General features: G+C 47.6%; 1 protein-coding gene across 5 annotated transcripts in view; it reads right to left on the bottom strand.

Moving 5' to 3' along the window:
* Positions 1-19,468, bottom strand: part of MYO18B (myosin XVIIIB) — a 248,737-nt gene that overhangs the window by 59,183 nt on the left and 170,086 nt on the right. For all 5 annotated transcript variants that reach the window (XM_075898877.2, XM_075898879.2, XM_075898880.2 and 2 more), the window contains one exon: positions 19,014-19,199. In XM_075898877.2, coding sequence (XP_075754992.2) covers positions 19,014-19,199 — 186 coding nt within the window. The remainder of the gene's footprint in view (positions 1-19,013; positions 19,200-19,468) is intronic.

Genomic DNA, 19,468 nt, shown 5'->3' with positions numbered 1-19,468 from the left:
CATGTTGCCACCTGCGGCGGTCCCCCCCGAAGGGAAGCACCGACACAGACGGGCACAGAGACCGACGCTTTGCTGTCCCTCGGCGAGGTTGGCAAGCAAGCAGGAAAAGCTGAGAACCGGCTGTCCAGGGGGGGTCCCTTTAAGCACGAGCCTCAGATAGCCTCAGACAGCAGCCACACAAAGCAACTGCTGACCTGATGCCCTGCCAGAACCGGTTTCAGCTGCCCTTAAATGCCCCCCTGCGTCCAATCAGTGTGGACGCGCTAGTTCGAACTAGCAAAACGCTAGTTCGAACTAGTTTTTAGTTCTAGATGCGCTAGTTCGAACTAGCTTAGTTCGAATTAACTAATTCGAACTAAGTTAGTTCGAACTAGCGCTGTAGTGTAGACGTACCCCTAAGGGACACAAGGTTCAGATATTTCAAGACGGACAATCTTTCCTTTAGCCTTAAATGGACAATGTTATCCTAAAACCGCTATTCATAGCAGGCTTTCCTATTAGCATTTACCTGGGATTTCAGCTGCTATCAAAATAATTGGTATCTACAACAACTGTACCTATTTTGCCCTTCTACTTCAATTCAAACATGGTACATCTATACCACACAATTTTCTCGAGGAAAGGAATAATTATATCAACATAATTAAATTTCAAATGTAAAAAAATTATCTTCTTTGCATAAACTGACAATAAAGTTCCCAACATCCAAACACCACTATTCCAGATAGCAATTAGAAAGACACCTTTGACACATGTTGTTTCAATTTGAATGTAAATGCAAGAAGCATTTTCCTTGTAATACACTAGCCCTCCTGAATTCTAAAATACTCATTAAGAATCGACTGTAGAGAGTTCTTGAGAGGAAACACAAAGGAACTTAGAAACATTTGTTCAGAAATGCACCAAGCGCCCATTTATATTGTTCTGACAAATCCTTCATGGTTATGAAACAAAGAAAAACCCAAGGAAATCAGCAGCAGCAGCCGGGAGGTGCTCACAGCAGTTGACTCAGAAACCCTACAACCCTAATGGCAGGGAAAGGAGATGGCATAGGACCCTCTGTGCCAGCTGCGTGATCCTCTTGGGGCCAGATCTGCTGGTCCCAAAGCTGGATCCACCAGCTGAGAGGAGTTGTAAAACCACACCATCTCCTTTTCTCCAGAACTATTCTGTGTTTTGCTTGTGGCCTTTCTGCTCCTCCAGACACATCTCAGCATGACTCATCCTTGTTGCATTCTCCACAGAGCAAGCACTCTGTGGGTTGACAGCAATTGTCTCAGCATGGCTTCTAAGAGAAGCAGGAGGAGAGAAAGCCTGCCCAGGTAATATCTCTGTCAGAGAGGACAACGAGAGGGAACAAATACCACTGCCGGGAGGTCAGAGTAGGACACAGAGCATTTTACCAAACAAAGAACAAACCCCAACAACACTCTTCTTTCCTGCACAACTTGGGCAGTTATGCAAGATTCACAGTTACTTCTGAACAACCACCTCATCCTTGCTCACAGCATGACACCCAGTTTCTTCTCAGTGACCCTAACACTGCCCCCAGCAGAACATGCAATACCTTCCCAGTGACCTTAACGAGGCTATGCAGTGCAGACAGAACTGGGATGAAGCCAGCAATTTTGTTGTTAATAGGGTTGCCAGATAGTTTAACAAATTCCCCCTAAAAAAAAACAACTGGGAAAAATTCTGTTGAGAAAAAAAAGGGGAGAGACCAAAGTTTTTGAGCAAAAAAAAAGGAGGGAGCACTGCACCTTTAAATGGCCCCACGCTCCTCACTCCCCCACCTTCACCAGATGCGACAGAGGACCCGAATAATGTATGGTCTGGGCGAAAACCGGACACCTGGCAACCCTAATCATTAATAATCCATGATTAGTGCATCTGAGCAGCGCTGGGCAGTGGGTGGGACATAAATGGGGCTGCTATTGATCACCGATGGAATTTTGGTGCCTCACTATTTTCCCTGAAAACATAAGAGCTGTGGTGATGCATGGGCCTTACAAGGGAACTGTTGCCACAGAAAACAGTTCTTTCTCCATCAGCTGGGGTGGCAGGAGGTGAGGAGGCGGGATATGGAGAGAAAGAGAAAGGCAAAAGCAGCCTGTGCTTGTATTTGCTAACTCAGGGAGCAAGAGTGCGATTTTTCGACTGCCTATGAGATTTCACTTTCTGATCGGCAGGAATCAGGATATTCTGAGACTGAGACAGTGGCTTTCCTACCCCATTGTCCTGTGGCTGGGAATTTACTTCATTCCACAACTGTAACCCACACATTACTCTGGGATAGAGACCTGCTCCCCTTTTATCTCTCCCCTTCAGCCATCCCCTGCTCAGGGCCGGCCTTAGGGCCAGGCAATCAGAGCCTAGTTCCCTGGGCACTGCAGCCAGGGGCGCACCGCAAACATATCTGACCCCACCCCTCCCCTTTGGTTCCTTTTTCCTGTGGGCCGGCTTTTCTCTTCCTGCTTGCTGTCTAGGCCCAGAGTGCCACAGCCTAACCCTAACCCTCCTGCCTCCCCCACTCTCCCTCCTGGTGCGTGGGCAGCACTTCTTCCCCGCAAGCTGGATCACGCGGCTCGGGGCTTTCTCTCCCAGCTAGAGCTGGTGCTCCATCCATGGGGAGGGGAGCGGGAGGGCGATACTACAGCACCAATGCCAGCTTCCCGCTGGAGGGGGGAGCCTCTCTGTGCAATCTGGTTTATGGGGCAGAAGCACTCCCCCTTCTCAGCCAGTGGAAGGGAAGGAGGAGCACGCCTTCCTCATGAGCCAGATCCTGCAGCAAGGCTCTGGGCTTTCTCTTTCCCCCACCCCCCAGCAGGAAGCCAGCGCTGGCACTCCAACAAAATCCAGCCAATGGGAGCAGTGGAGACAGTGCCTGGGACCAGAATGGGGTGCAAAGGCAAATAAGTGCCCCCCATCTCCTCATACCCAGACCCCCGCACCTGCAGACCACCAAGACTCTGCACCCCTAGCCCACTCCTGCACCCGGTTTTGGGTAAGTGGTTCCCCACCCTTCCATAAATAAGGAAACCCTGGGAACCTTTTGTGCTGGACATAAATTAATATTGTACTTTATTTAAAATGTAGTTTGATAAACTAACATGTGAAAGTTAAAGAGTTTAGTCTGTTTAATAATTTACATTAATCTTTCTGTTCTTGCCAGTTTGCAGCACCAGCAAAGTGTCTCGGGCGCAAGTATGTAATTAACAGCGAATTTCCATTAGCAACTTGTAGTCTACGGAAAGGTTTGCATTGAGCCAGGCGGGTCACAGGCCAAAAAGTTTGAGAACCACTGGCATAAAGAGTTGGGTGAGATTGGGCAGAGAAGGAGTGTGGTAGGCACACTGGCAATGCAGGGCTGGAGCTGGGGGTGCAGGTGGTGGGAAAGTGCAGGGGTTAGAGTGCAAGAGACGAAATGTTGGGCTTCACGGCATGGTGGCACATGCTGGGCGCCCACTGCCTCGCCACCCCCCTACACACGACTCAGCCTGAGCCCACGGCCATGGAGTGGCTGCATCAGACGCCAGTGGAGACATGACTGCAGGTGTAGCTCCCCCAGGCCTTGTGCAGTTCTGAAATCAAAAGTGGCCAGAGCTGCCTCCCCTGCACCGGCAAGCACAAGGGCTCTCAGAGGCCAGGCCACAGTCTGACTGGACAGGGCTGATGGGCAGGCAGAGTGAACCATGGGCCCTTCCACTGCCCAGCCAGCACCTCTCTGGGCATATATCACCTCTCTGCTCTCCCAGGCTGCCACACCAGCTCCTTCCAGCTGCCATGAATTCACTTTAAAAATAACGCCTGGCAGACCGAACAGCAGGCTGATGGATGCACGAGCCTGGTGCTACTGTTCTGCCTTTCTGGGTGACAGGCTCTGGGGCAGGCACCTCCTCCACAAATTTCCTTGGGAAATCTCATGGTTATGCTGGTCTTGTCAAGCTGTTGGACCCTCCTCTCTCATTAACAGCTCTTCACTCTGCCCCCCAACTGTCTGCCCCACCTCATGGGGCTCTGCTGCCTAAGCACAACGTCTTTGATGCTTTCCCCAGAATTCCTGGCTGATTTGGGGGCACTATCTCTGGTGGGAGGATCAGACCCATCTGCTCACACCAATGTAACACAGTGGCCCAGTCAGCACAGTGCTGCAGCCCAGGTGACCTCCTTGGGCCATACAGAAGTATTGGATGTGGCCCACATAGCACACGCAGAGAGCTGCAGATGCATCCCACAATGGCAAACAGGCTGAGACCTCCAGGTCGGGGGCGCTATTCTCAACCCGAAGAACAATCTGGCTGGAGTGTCATTTGGCACAGCACTTCACAGGGCATCCCTCCCACGCCATAGCTCTCAACCTTTCCACACTACTGGGCCCCCTTGGGAGTCCGACTTGCCTCATGTGCCCCCAGGTGACACCTGACTTAAAACTGCCTGCTCACACCATCAGACATAAAAATACACACGTGTCCCAGCACACTCTGACCGACCAGTTACTATCTGATCATAAAATGAACCAACTGGCATATAAATACCACGCGCACATTTCAGTCTATAGGATAGAGCCGTCTAAGCAAATCAGTGTCTGTATGAATTTAAGTTAGCACTGGCATTGCTATTGCTTTTTATGTAGTTTGTCGTAAAACTAGGCAAATAGCAAGATGAGTTGCTGTGGCCCCTGGAAAACCTCTGAGTCTGCCCTGAAGGTATCAGTACCTCTGGTTGAGAACCACTGAGCCAGAGCGATGTATGCTGCTAACTCTGATCACCTGGCTTTTCTGCAGGCATCCTGATGGAGACTAACCTACCCTCTACCTTCTAAAACTCTGAGAGGCAACTCTGGGAACCACAGGCTATTTAGAAGGCATAAATGTTTCTCTAATTAGCTGCGCCTGCTGCCTGCATGGCCCCCAGGAGTTTGTGCTGTGATTGATTTACCTCAACTCATGCCAGGGAGTACAGGCTGAGTGCTGGGAGCCCTCATGAACTGATTTCCTGGGCTGAATGAAGCTGCTAATGAAAGGCCCACTTGCTGTACTGAGTATCACAACAGGTATCAGACACAACTCCTGGAGTGATGGGCTGGGAGGGTTCTAACCGAGGGACTGTTATTCCCCCCCACTTTTGTATCAGCGTGGCATGCCTGCCATGGAAAACACTCTCTTTCCCACAGAAGCAAAGATTATCACCTGCCTTGACATGCCGCTGCAGATATCAGACTGTGCAGCTGCACAGAGCCCAGATACTACCAGCCAACAGCTATTTACAGATAGGCCACTACCTGGGAATGATTAAGCCAGAGACTAACAAGGCTCTACTGCTTTACAGTTGTTTGGTTATTAGCTTAGCTGTTTCTGCCTTTTGCTGTGTTTCTCATTTCCCAGAGGGCTAACAAGGGAGAGGGCCAGTCAGCTCCCATCTAACCCATCCTCCCATTCGGGACAGAACTGTCCCATGCAGCCTGCTGTTTAGGGCTATAGGGGGACCGGTTTAGTTGGAAAGAACCACTAGAATCTCAGGAAGCAGGCAAGGCTGCTGGGATTCCCAAGGGTGATAGGCCCAGGGAACTGGCTGAGCTAACAGGAAGCAAGGAGAAGTTTGCTGAGGGTGTATGGGAGGATAGAATTGTTGCTGTAAAACACAGGACAGGGGCTGATTGTTCACTGACAAGGTGGCGCTAACCTTAGTTGCTAAAGGGATTCAGGAACCTTTCCATCTTTGCAGCTTTTCTAAAAATCATGTCTCCTGTTTGTATTAATCTCATGAGTATCTACCGTGTAATTATTTAATCACTTGTTACACAGGAATGAAGAAGAACTGCCAGTTAATCTGAGTGGAAATTGCCCCAATCGTTACTGTAAATCTGCTAAAATAGACTTTATTTGAGAGATGTACCATCTATTTATGCAAAGTGGCTCAAATAGGATTTTTCTAACAACTATGTGGGTGGATAAACTGCTTTAATGAACAGCAATGTCACAAAAAAAGAAGAAAAGAAAAAAACAACTGTACAACAGTGTACAGTGAATAGTGCAAAAATGTTCATTTTGGAAAGCTGGCTTGGAATATGAATTAAAGTTTTCCAACATAATAGTGAAGAGAATTCAGACTGAAACTGTTGTTGCACAAAAGCCATAGGTAACACAAAAAACTATTTGTTGCCGGGAGGAAACCTCGTCTTCAAAATCAATACAGAAAATTTTGCAAATTATTCCATCCTGGTAGGTCTATTACTATTGTTGTAGGCTAGGCTTAGAGTTCCCAGCCTTGACATTATTCCAATAAGATTTCATACAAGACCATTTACTGCTGATCTAACTAAACATGATAAAAAAAAACTCTGGCAATATATGTCATCAGCACAGCAAGAAATTCTCACTTCTAATGCAACTGTCAGTGCTGCTCAGCTATCAAAATAAGCCCACTGCTCTTCCCCTCAGATCACCCTTTGCCTTAAATACCCCTTTGAACATCCCCTTTCATACTGTCTTTCCTTTGTGGGTACTACAATTCCCAGACTGATCTGTCATGAATCTCCCAGAGTGGCACAGAGAAAGAGATACCCTGTGCCAGGAAAATATTACTGCCACTTTGTGAACGCTCCAGAAAAAAATAGTGAAGCCACAGCAGCACACACTCTTTACCTTCAGTAGCAACATTCAAAAGCAAACCAGGGATCCAACCAGAGATTTCTTCCCATTCAGCAGCAAGAAGTGAAGTAAAAGAGTAAATGAGAAGTGCAGTGTGCATAATAGGTAGCCAGAGAGTGCAAGGACGGTGAGAGTTTATTGTGCATGCTAACATGCTTGAAACACTTAAGTGTCAAATGCTTTCCAGAATGGAGCCTCTTGCTGCCTCTAACTGTAGATTGTGGGTCAGTTCTGCCCTTGGTTAGTCCAGGGTAAATCCAGAGTAACTACATTGCCTTTACTGGTATCACAGAGGTCAGAATCAGCAGTTTTTGCTCAAGAGTTTGATAACATTGTGCAGCATTACTTCCAGGACCTATAAGAAGACACGATTTAAAGCTGTCTGATAAGCCTCTTTCCCAGCTGGTGCAATTTGCTAAAACATCGTGTGCGACTGAGGTGGCCAACTGAAGGTGACTTGTGCTCTGGGTTTCTTTGCGCAATCATGACTGAATCCCGCTGAGACAAGAGCTGAACATGGTGGAATGGAAAAGCAAAGCAAGGCTGGAAGTGACCAAGGCATCTGCAAATAAACGGATGGGAACTACTCATGGCTTCAACTGCAGTACCATCGCTGAATGAATAGTTTGCGGTAAATCACTGATTCAAAAACTCTGCCTCAATGAATGATTGCTGGCTGCCTGGCGAGCACAGGACATTTTCTAAAAGTCCGAGAGAACGCCCAAAAAAATGACAAAACACATTCCTTTAAAAACGTGAACCAATATTTAGGATTTTTGCAGTGAGCATAGCTCTAGCGAATCTAACAAACCAACAGCCACCAAGTGTTAAAATAATCATTGGGGAGACAAAGGATTCTAACTCTGACATGCCCACTGCTCAAATGCTCCGTCCAATGCGCTGTTGCGAGCTGGGAGAACAGCAGCCAAAGGGCCCACTGCATAACTGCCATCAACGGGGATGCGGGGGGGGGGGGGGTGAAAGGCTGGATTAGACTGTCCAATGCTAAAGATCACTTGTGAATGAAACCATAACAAAATCCTGCTGAGCCACAAATGAAGCTGCATGAACCTGTCAAGGCATCAGGGAACTTTTGAGACACTTATTAACTAGCACCTGATAGCAAGTTTGACAGACATGCAGCAGAACATGCGAAGCACAAGCCCCCTCTGCATTTCTTTTTCTTCTGTTGGACTGAATGACACCCAAGTCCTGTGGATTTCAAGGCCTGGAGGCGAGGTAGCACATTCTTGGCACAGGAGCTCCCCTTGAGAGTCTGCTTCTCAGAGTGGGAGGGGCCTCGGTCAAACGTCACCTCTAGTTGTTGCCAAACAGAGGCAATTTCCTGAGAACCCCCTGTGGTGTTGGATCATGTTTAGATTTAAGCCATGCAGAGGGGCTTGACAGTGTCTTGGCCTGCCAGATCCCAGATTCAGTTATATTTGTATCAGGAGGGCAGATCCTCCCTCTGCCTCTGTGAGAACAAGAGATAAAACGTGATGGATTCCGGCAGGGACTGGGTGGAAGAGGTGGGAAACCTCCTGGGCCCAGGGCAGCAGTAGTAGGAGCTGGGGCCAGAGAGGCAGCTGCTTTCCATAGCTACAGCCTGCTAATAAGTGGAAAAGGATCTCACACTGACCTTGGTGGCAATAGCAGGAGGTTAACCCAGCAGGGTCAGAGGGCAGCAGCCCAAGGATACGATGAAAAGGAAGCTGCTCACAGGCCCTGGTTCTGAGCTAGGTCCGAACTGGGCTCGGATGCAATGGAAAATGGAAGCAAGTTCCAGCTTCCTGATTCCAAGACTCCCGGGCCAGCAGGGGTGACCCACTCTGAAACAGGTTGCTGACAGCAGATCTCTTCTGCTGGGACAGGATAGGTAGAGGGGGTTCAGCTTTGGCACCTGCAAACTATCCCTCCCCCTCCCCCATCCATGGCACAGCCACTCTTACACTAGCCTTTTTTTTGCTCCACCCCAGTGCAGATTCTCTCTACAAAGGGCAATTCTATGCTGGGAGTTTCCAGCCAATTTAAGATTACGGTTCATCGAAACAGGAGAATCCAGCCCGTAGTGTTTCCCATCTCCTGCAAGGGAACAGCCCGCACAAGCAATGACTGGGAACAATCCCCTATCTGCCCTTCCCACCTCCTGCCTCATCAGCCTATGCTAGCTCCAAGACACTGAAAAACAATTTGAAGATCTTATTTTCATACAACTCATAGACTCATAGACTTTAAGGTCAGAAGGGACCATTATGATCATCTATGGCTCAAATGGGGTTTAGTTGGCCTCGAAAGCATTTCAAGATAAGGCCACAGTGAAATGATTTAATGGGACTGTCTACAGCGGATTTGTGGTCTGAGGACTTGGAAAAATGCATTATAGCTCCTTCATGTCTATTGCTTTTGTGTGTATTCTGCTGTCGCAACATAAACTTTGTCAAATTTCCCATCTGCCTTTAAATGAAGTGTAAGCTAATTAAGGATATTTGCATTGGTTCTATTTGAATAATTTAATGTACTCCTGCAGCATTCATCAATCATTATTATTTTTAATTAAGTAATTAACTTTGAGCTTTTTAGTAAGTTTGAAGTGACAAAATTTCTACAGTCTAACTCTCGGGCGAGACAAGATTAGTATCTGTTTCTAATCTCTCAAACACAGGCTTTATTTGTAATTGGCACTAGCAACTGCAAGTGCCGATTACTTGCTATAGAATTTTTTTCCCCGATGACGAAACAAAACCACGTCTTATAAACCGTGGATCTAATTATGCTAAGGTAGATTGCCCAATAAAAGCTTTTCTTATCATGCACTCTCATCTCCAAGTGAGGCTTAAAAGAGATTGACTCCATTTGATATCAGCTGCGGTTAAATTTAGCTAAAGTCATTAGATTTGGGAATAATTCCAAAAGACCAGTGCCGGGAACATCCACGAATGGAGGCTGTAAGCTGGTCACTGATTATAATTATTCAAAGCACTTAGTTAAAACTCGGTTGATATCCTTAATAGTGAAATCCCTCTGCAAATCCCGCACAGTCTATATACCTCACTAGGAGTATAAATATCCTGCATTTCTTCTATCAAGCTCCCAGCCAGGGCTGGGAAACCATTAAGTCTTCCAAATGAAAACAGTTTGTAAACACCTAGGCTATAATGTGCTAAGCCATTCTGGATAGCACTCTGATAACACTCCTGTAATTAGGAAGGCTATCTTCTGTCATGAGAACCATAAAAGTGTTATTTACACTGTGTCTGCCACGTAACATTAGCTCCCAGATGGGATTTTTTTAAAGAAATACTCGAGTTCTTACTTAAAATAGCTATCAGTGCTCAAAGTTTCACATCTGTTTATAGAAGAAACAGTAAAGTAAACTCATCTGTACTTGGTTTTAAAATAAAGGTCAGATTCCCTTCTTTGCCACACTGGTGTGAACATCTTGGAATCACAGTAACAGAGACCAGATTCTGACTACCTGTGTGCTACTAAACTTGTTGAAAGTCTGGGAAGGCTGGGCAGGGGCTAACCCAATCCAGAGGCTGCGAACTAATTATTGCATCAGGAATCAACATGACCACTTGGAAGCTTTTGCCTGAGTGCAGCTCTAGAGGTCTCTAACTTGGCAAGTCATTCTCAGACCACAGCACACATGCAATGATGAAATACACCTCAAGAGATCATCAAGTCCAGTCTCCTGCCCTCACGGCAGGACCCAGTACCATCTAGACCATCCATCTATCAGGGGATAGCTATCTGTCTAACCGGCTCTTAAATTTATTCCAGTATGTAACCACCTGACAGATAGGAAGTTTTTCCTAATGTCCAACCTAAAACCTCCCTTGCTGCAATTTCAGTCTGTTGCTTCTTGTCCTACCATCAGAGGCCAAGAAGAACAATTTTTCTCCTCGAACAATCTTAGGGAATACTGTTGCCAGCTGCCACTCTCTTTGATTTCCTAAATTGGCCCAAGATGACGCTTACCCTGGCTTGGGAGAACAGGAAGCTTCTGATCAGTCTGCACCATACCTGCTCCGATCTCATACTCCCCTTCAAGGCCCCTCTGTGGGTTCTAGGAATGGGAAGATGAAGCAAGGCAGGAATCTGCTAGCACTGCTGGGATCATCTAGGGATGCCACTGAAGGGGCATCAGGCACTGGTGGTATTGTCTGCCTGAAGCACACAATGGTAGAGTCTCTCAAGCCTAATCCAGGATATTGGACTCAATACGAGGGGTTTCAGTGTGGTTCAGTGGCCCAGGATATGCAATAGACCAGACTGATTCTCCAGCAGATCCTAGCTCAGGGGTGGCCAGTTCAAGATTTTGGAAAGTGGTCAAAGGCTGCACTTTTCTGTGGAAGATGTGCAGGGTCTAGGATGGAGGTTTGGCACCGAGAGGTGCGTTGGAGATGGTGTGAGGTCTGAGAGGAAGTTTGGGCAAAGGAGGAGGTTGTGACCTGGGTCAGGGGATTGGGTTTGGGGTCAGGGAAGGGGTATGGTGCAGGAGGATTCTGGCCCGGGGGAGGGGCTCGAGGAGGTGGTGCAAAGTCTGGGAGGGAGCTGTGACCTGGGAGAAAGGGAAAAGGGGGTGCAGACTGCAGAGGGTCTGGATGGTGATTTGGGGCAGATTGGAGTACAAGGTGTGGGAGGGTGTTTGGGGGCAGGAGAGGATTCTGGCCTGGGGTAGGGGCGTAGAAGGGGGTACAGGGTCTGGGAGGGAGTTGTCACCTGGGGCAGAGGGGTACAGAGGGTTTGGCTGGTGACCTGGGGAGGGAGTTGGGGTGCAGGAGAGGCAGGGGTGCCAGAGGCAGGCTCTGGCTGGGAGGCGCTTACCTAAGCCAGCAGCCCTGCAGCGCCCCCAAGGCAGGCTGGGCTCCCTGCCTGCAGCACCCCAGACCACTTCAAACTGCAGGCTGCAAACCCCAGGTGACTCTAAGCTCCAGGAGGAGGAAGCTGTTTGCACTGCTCCCATCCTCCAGGCCAATTTCTCAGATCTTTTTGGCTGGCTGTTTCCAGCCAATAGGAGCTGAGAGATTGGCTGGGATCAGTTCCTATAGGCCAGTTGTTTCTGGCCAATAGGAGCTGAGGATTGGGCTGGGGAGTGGGAGATCACACAAAGCTTCCCCTCCCCTCCCCCTGCAGCCGTGTGCCCGAGGGTCCTGGCAGGGTGGTCTGCGGGCCAGATCTGGTGGCTTGCTGGGCCGGATCCAGCCCCGGGCCATATTTTGCCCAGCCCTGTCCTAGTTTATGTTATTCCTACTTGACAAGGGCTGTGCTAGCAACATATCCAGTGTGCAGAATGGTCCCTCTTTGGCCTAACTCTGAGCTGTGTAAAAATGGCCTGTCTCAGCAGCTATGCTGGAGGCTTTCCACAGATCTTCACAGACAGGACAGTTACACACACGCATCCAGGATGCCTCTCTCTGCTCGCACCAGGAGCATTAACATGTGCCAAACATGTTTCATGGCACAGAGAGGCACTGTCATACCTGAGCTGTGACAAGAGTACCCCCTTCCCCCGTGCCATCCGAAACACAGGGGTACCTCCACCCTTCTGTGAGATGCAGGACCACAGCAGTGGAGTCTCTCTCTGAAGGGGTACTGTAAATGCTGAAGAAGCCAAGCTAGAGAAGGAGAATCCATTGGGCCTGTTGTGTGACTAGTGCATGTTCAGAGAGAGATTCTCACTCCACTGCATGGCCTGAGGGCATTTTAATGTGTGGAAAATTCCCCTGGGAGCTGTTGACCTCTTTGCACTTCAAGGCTGCAAGCTGTAATCTCAGCCTAGCGGGAGATTTTTTCCCTCTACAATACAAACAGCCATAGCAATGTTAAGCACCACAGGTATCTCTGGTGCAAGACATCCACAGTGGGGTGCCTTAAATTTACTTTGTATGAACTTGATATATGATCTGTAGTTATGATCATTCAAGTCTGTGTCCTCTATTTCACCGTCTCCGTGCTACAAATCTGCCATCGCAAAGGGGAGTGCCCGGCCCAAAATTGCACTGAAAACTGCAGGGCCAAGACCATGGGGACTCCCTGCACCCATGGCTAGAGGAACCTTCCATACAAGATAGCTACTGAGAGAACAGCTGGCATCTGCAGCTGCTCCTGGGGTGCTTGCACAGCGAGGGTCTCTCCTCACTGCCCTCCAGAGGAGGGTAGTTGGACATAGGCACTTGAAAATAATCACTCATTCTCTAAGGCCTGTAACTAGCTTCGTGCCTAGCCTACTCTTACATACCCTTAAACAGCACAGTCGTGTGACCTGCCCTCGTGCCTGATAGCCTGCAATAACTAATAGACACATAGGGGCAGGTCTTCTGCTGATGTAACTGTCCTAGCTCTGTTGGGGCCTCAATTGCAGCTATGACAGTTTAAGCCAGCTGAGGGTCTGGCTGATAACATTTAAGGCCAGAAGAGAAGCCTATAGCTGTCTAGTCTGACCTCTTCTGTACAACACAGGCCAAAGAATTTCAGCTGGTAATTCCCCCTATCAAGCACATAATGAATGAGTGTGGACATGAGATTAGATAAGCACTGCTTTTGCTTTTAAGCTCCCAAGGGTTTATTCTAAATAGTCAGATAACTTAGGGCCATATCAAAGAGAGAAGAGGATTTCGGTTTTGGCTGTAGCAGAGAGAACAGGTGGCTGGGACTAAACCTTTTAACCTCTGGAGCTCAACAGTGCATCCGAGAGACGAGACGCAGCCAGCAGCTCTGAACATGCCCTGCAGATCCCGATCTTTCAGGAGGAGGAGACGTAGCTTCCGGGTGGATATTCTTCCCATGCAGCAGAGGAATAGAGCAAGAGACTAATGAGCACACACCACTCGCTCCACAAGGAAACTGGCTTTGAAATGTAATGTCCATGTAACGAGGGCCCAGTAGCATGGAGGATTAACACAGCAAAGCAAATGTTATGGATGCTGGTTATCTCAGAGTGTCTTGGCCCTGTTGCATTGGAGTAGACAATTCCTTGACCTAGTCTGAATTTTCCACAATGGACTAGGGACTTGATGGCTCCTATCCCCAAAAAATTCAGGCTTGAGTCAGTTCTCTTAAACTCCCCAAGAACCTGTGGATTCAAACTGAAATTCCAGCGCTGCAGCCAAGCTCAGCCCACACTATATCGCCAGAAGTCAGCACTGCAGGCATTGATAACAAACTCATCTATGGAGGAAAGCGACCATGGAGGTAACTACCTTACCCACATTAGTATGGAGTGGACCATGTTCCACACCTCCCTAATTCCACCTTGTCAGTGGGAGTTGTTCCCTGCTCTCACCCTGGCTAGTTTAGTTTCAGTTTGTTTCTTTGTGATGTGGTTGGATTAAAGCAACTTGTTCCCAGCCTGCAGCTCTGTGCACAAGAGCATTCTGTTTGTTGCAATGCACATCCCTTTACAGAAAAAATCTCCATGAGGAAACAGTGAGATTAGGAAAGTTTGCAACTGGTTTAAGTTAGTGGAAAAGTGGGAAACAATTTCCTTTTAGATGTGATACGGCTTCACTACAGCTAGATATGAGCTATTTGCATTTTATATATTCCTGAATATCTGAGCAGTGCAAATGCAGATTTTAGCACTCTTCGAAAGAACACTGAGTTCTGAAAACTGATCTGTGCAATAAATAAGTCTCTTCCATTCATTTCTCACATTCACTGAGTGGAATGAGGGGGCAAACCCCACATAGGACCAAGGAAGAATTATGTTTCTATTTATTTAGTTTGGGAGGGGGGAACTAGGGTTTAAGTACTAGTAAGTGAATAATTCATGCAGCATTTATAATTGATGTTGGATTTAACAGGAGCAGAGCCATAAGTGGTTATCTATTAACTATTTATGTTCTCACCACCAGTTGACAAGCATGGCAGGGCACTGGGATCACAGCTCTCCTGCAATGTTTTATTTAACCATTATTAAGACTACACACAGTCCGAAGGAATGTCTTTACTTTCAGGGAATATTAGATGCTGCTATGATAACGCCTCTGGTGCTCAGAGAATCAGTGTTTGCTTGAAGTCCTCACTGGATTCCAATGGAACTCACCTAAAGTTCTTCATCCAGCCTCTCTACATACAATTGTCTATCCCCAGTGCCCAAGGCTGAAAAGAATTTTTTGGGCTCATTTCACAAGCATGGGCAATGAGTGTTGGAGGAACATGAATGTTTTCTGAAGGACTTTACCACCTTGCACAGCAGTGCTCCTTAACTGCTTTCCATTAGACTCGTATTTGGGCAGCAGAAGTCAGACAAACTCAGATCTATATTGGTATCTGGATAAATCTAAATCGACCTACGTATCTTTGCTTATGGGTCTGTTATTTTGACCTGTGTGGGTTGCTTTTTTTTTGTTTTGCCTCAAGGAAACATCTAAATTAGGAATCTTTCATGCTCTTCCAACCCTAGGCCTAGAAACTGAAATATCTTGAGATCAGGTGCAGTATTACCTCTCTCCAGAGGGACAGTAAATGGGTGCACCCTGGTGTGCAGCTCCGGCAAGAGCTGGCTGAGCTGTGGCAAGAGCCAGCAGGGAGCTAGTTAAAGACCTGGCAGGGAGCCGGATTGCAATAGAACAGGACCTGTAAGAAATGTTAAGTTACTTTCACCGCTGCCTCAGTCCCATAAATGTCACCATGAAGCATTCAAAAATCCTTTGTTTATTTTCCAGATGCAATTAACACAATCTGTGCCCTGTTCTAAGAGACAATAAACAAGGTTTCAAAAATGATGCTTTTCTAATGAATTCCCTTCTGAATTAGCTGAACCACTAGAGTCTGCATAAATGGCAAATGAGCATTCTTGGAGTTAGCCAGCTATAAATGCTCTTTAATTACTAGTGCAACCTAGAGCTGGTTCAGACAGAATTAAGGAACTGATTAAGGAACATTTGATAGGCTTGTTTTCATTCTTAGGGGGACAGTGGGTCTGTTCTAGACAGAATTTTCTAGACATATTATATGAAATTTGCCTACCTACATACCAAAGACAAGTATGTTTGAGCCGCCATCAAAAAGTAACAAAATCACTCAGACTAAAACACCTTTTCCTGAGGACATCATTTGCTAAAATAAATGATGAAATCAATTTTGTTGTTTTAGTAAATGAAAGGAACTGATGCTTTCTGTCAGTTATTGAAAGTGGTTGGGATGACAGGCATATCAGAAGCTGGTATTTTACAATAGCCTTTTTCTTTCATGGCAGGTTTATCGCTCATCATAAATATAGTAGCCCAGTGTCTGTGAGTCTGTAACGCTGAAATGCTGGCTGTTCCCTCTGGGGGGCGCTGTTGCCTGAAATGCTGGCTGTTCCCTCTGGGGGGTGCTGTTGCCTGAAATGCTGGCTGTTCCCTCTGGGGGGCGCTGTTGCCTGAAATGCTGGCTGTTCCCTCTGGGGGGTGCTGTTGCCTGAAATGCTGGCTGTTCCCTCTGGGGGGCGCTGTTGCCTGAAATGCTGGCTGTTCCCTCTGAGCGGCCCCTGCTGCATGGGGAGTGCAGGGCCCAAATGGCCACTTGCGCCGCTTGCTCCCCCGCGGCGGCCCGGCTGAGCAGCGCAGAAGTCAGCCGAGTGCCACAGCAAGAGCCGAAGGGCGGTGACGTGTGGCATGACAGCGGCTCCAGGCCCTGCCCCCTGGCCGTGAACGTCACTGCCCTGCCCCCCTTCGCCTCCCGCCGAGGCGCTTGGCTGACTTCTGCGCTGCTCAGCCAGGCCGCTGCATGGGAGCAAATGGTGCAAGCGACCGTTTGGGCTCTGCACCCCCCATGCAGCACGGGGAGTGCATAGCCCAAACGGCCATTTGGGCTCCGTGGTCCCCCGAGTGAGAGGCGGGAAGGGGAGGAGAAGTGAAAGAAAGACAGAGAGAGAGGCAGGAGGCAGAGGAGGGCTGAGAGAGAGATAGGGAAAGGCAGTAGGAGGAGGAGGAGGAGAGAGAGAGAGAGATACGGAGCGAGAGACTGGAGGCTCAGGAGAGAAGACCAACATGGAGGAGAGACCTGAAAATCCCATCTTATGATGGGTTATTTGGCTAGCTATTAAATAAAAGCTCAAAAGAGACTGAAAAGTGAAAATGAATCTGTAAAAATTGCTCTTTTTAGCTTCAATCTAAATCTGGCAGTGATTTTGTAAAGCCAGAGCAAGTGAATTGTTCATCACAATTGAAGACTGTGCTACCTGGATAGACAAAGTCCTCTCTTCTCTGCACTCCACTTTACACTGTACAGTTCAGACAAAGGGATGCAAAAGGGAAGTTTGTGACACCAACTTAGGTTTCTTTCCATTTGAATGTATCCCTCCCCTCCTCCCCCAATGCACCAAGACACACTGGACACTATGGATGGTTTCCAATTGTGCCTCTGTTCAACACTGTGAGGTGGGGAGGGCAGGTTAGGGCAGCTGGGTGAATTTAAGAGTTTATTATTGATCATTCTGGATCAGTGGTTCTCAGTGTTGTCTCTCATGTGACCACATGTTACAAGAGAACACATGATGGGAGAGTGATGAATGGAGCTTTTCTCTTCTGTGAAAGCAGTTGCTCTGGTTACCAAGCATTTTATGTGGTGAGTATGTGGGGGGGATGGGAGAGGAGATGAGATAAGAGGGCACCTCCCCGCCATGTGGAAGGGAAAGGAACACCATGGAACAAGTTGGTAGTACAATGACCTGTTATACCCTCTTACCAAAAGACTGCCATAAATTATTACACCAATAATAATCACTTGTGAAGTAATATTCCCCTAAATCCATGTCTGCCCCTGAAAATGAACATAGGAAAACGTTCTCTAGGGTGCCACAAACACACAATTGCTCAGCCTCTCCAGGGGGAGGGCAGAAACACAACTATGCCCAGCATTTCTGCCTGGTGGATGGCCAAGGCCATCACATTTATGATGACCCGCAAGCTGGCCTCCTGCTGCACTGCCCATTTCGCAGTCCTCCCATAAACTACCTTTAAAAAAACAAAATGTGTTCCCTGGGACCCTGGCAGTGGCTGACAGAGATCATCCCAATTCTAGTCCATTTCACCACTGGCAGCTAGGAAACAGACAAGAACCACTATCAGTTTCAGTCAGCAGCAGCCGAGACCCCCAGCATCTATGGCCTCAGGGCAGCCCTGCCTCACACTATCCAAGGGCTTGCAGACCCCAGACCGTGGATGCTCTAGATTGGCAGAATCTGAGAGCTCTTACCTGGAATCTGTCCTGAATGACAATGAATGATCCTCAAATGTTTGGATTTGAGAAATTGATGTTGTCTGGAAACACTCCACGTTGCTGGAATATTCCCACCCAGCACTTGTCTGGCTGATGTTCTCTGTATTAATTGGTGCCAAGCCAGCAAAGAAATTCCTTTCTTTGATCAGGCCAGGAAGTGCAAAGATTACTTTAGCTGCACTGGCCAAAGCTGCATGAAGAGTGGGATGCTAGGGAGCTGTAATAATAGGTTCCGTTAAATGATTTGGGGATAGGGGAGCCATACACAGTCCTACCAGAGAGCTGCTTTGAATGCTTGCAGTGCTCTGCTTGTCAAAGCCAAATGTGATGTGGCTGATGTTACTGAAATCCAGGACAAGCAGCGAGGGGAAGTGGCCTCTAAAACATGACTTATCCTGCTTGAGGGCCAATTCCAACAGTAAATTGGTTAGACCTATCTCGAAATATTGAGTGCACAGAACATCCAGAAGGAAATTACCTGTTGTTCCGGGCTCCTGGGGCCAAACTTCATGCTTCCAAAATAAAAATTGTGTGCAACAGGGTGTTGGAAACTCTACAAGACCCCCCTCCCCTCCACACACACAGCACCCTGGGACTGAGAGCTAACTGGCTAGGTCCAATTAGTTAGCACAACTCAGGACATAATTTATTTTCCAGCATTGCAGTATCCCCCCAGTGTATACTGTTATAATATGTACCAACTATTAGCTTTCATAGCACAGCAGCAGCAGCATCACACACTGGAGAGACTGCTGGATAGAAATTGGTTTATGTCTAGAAGGCCCCAAGACGCAGGCAGAATGAATTAAACTTCCATCTGCCATGGCAAGTCATGCATGTCTCTGCTTCCCATGTACCACCCTGGCAACATACTCCAGCCATTATGTTCTAACTAACCACTAAAAGGTAATGCAAGAATAGAATAAATCCAGTCAAGTATTCAAGCATCCAAGTGAGAGATACCTGAGAACAGCAAAGAACTGGTACAGCAGTTAACCATACTTGATTATCTGAAAAAAAATGGGCTACATCCACGAGGCATAAAGAGCTCCTAATACTGCAATTAGCCCTTCCCAGCACTCCAGCCCAGGAGAGTCATTGGCACCTGACACAAGGCAATGCCCTTATATGATAGCTCCGGCCTCTCCTTACCAGCTCCACCCGCCTGCGACTGGCTTCCAGCTCTCTCTGCACCAGCTCATTCATATCTGCTTTCATCTCCTCCATGCGCATCTGGTAATACTTGGTGTTCTCCTTCTCTCGAGCCTCTGACTCTGCAGCCTTTTCCAGTTCCTCTCCCATCTTTATTACGCTGTCCCGTAACCGAAGGACAAGCATCTGCAGAGACAGGGAGGGAGAACAAAAGACAAAGAGAAGGATTACAAGGATTTTTTCCCCCATTCTTTAATCATTCATAATGATGTTCATGAAGAAATGTTTCTCCCTTCCTCCCCTTCAGGTCAGCTAATGCCTTGAAAAAGGATATTTATTTATACTTATTATGGGTATCAAACATTGCCGCAAATGCATGTAACCGTCATGATATTAAGCAGCCCTGTGTTTGTTTCAGTGATCCTCTGATGCAATGAATTACATTCAGGCAGACA

The sequence above is a fragment of the Pelodiscus sinensis genome, chromosome Z (assembly GCF_052426305.1).
Source record: "Pelodiscus sinensis isolate ZL-2025 chromosome Z, ASM5242630v1, whole genome shotgun sequence".
Taxonomy (NCBI): Eukaryota; Metazoa; Chordata; order Testudines; family Trionychidae; genus Pelodiscus; species Pelodiscus sinensis.
This window is presented reverse-complemented; position numbering and strand designations above follow the sequence as displayed.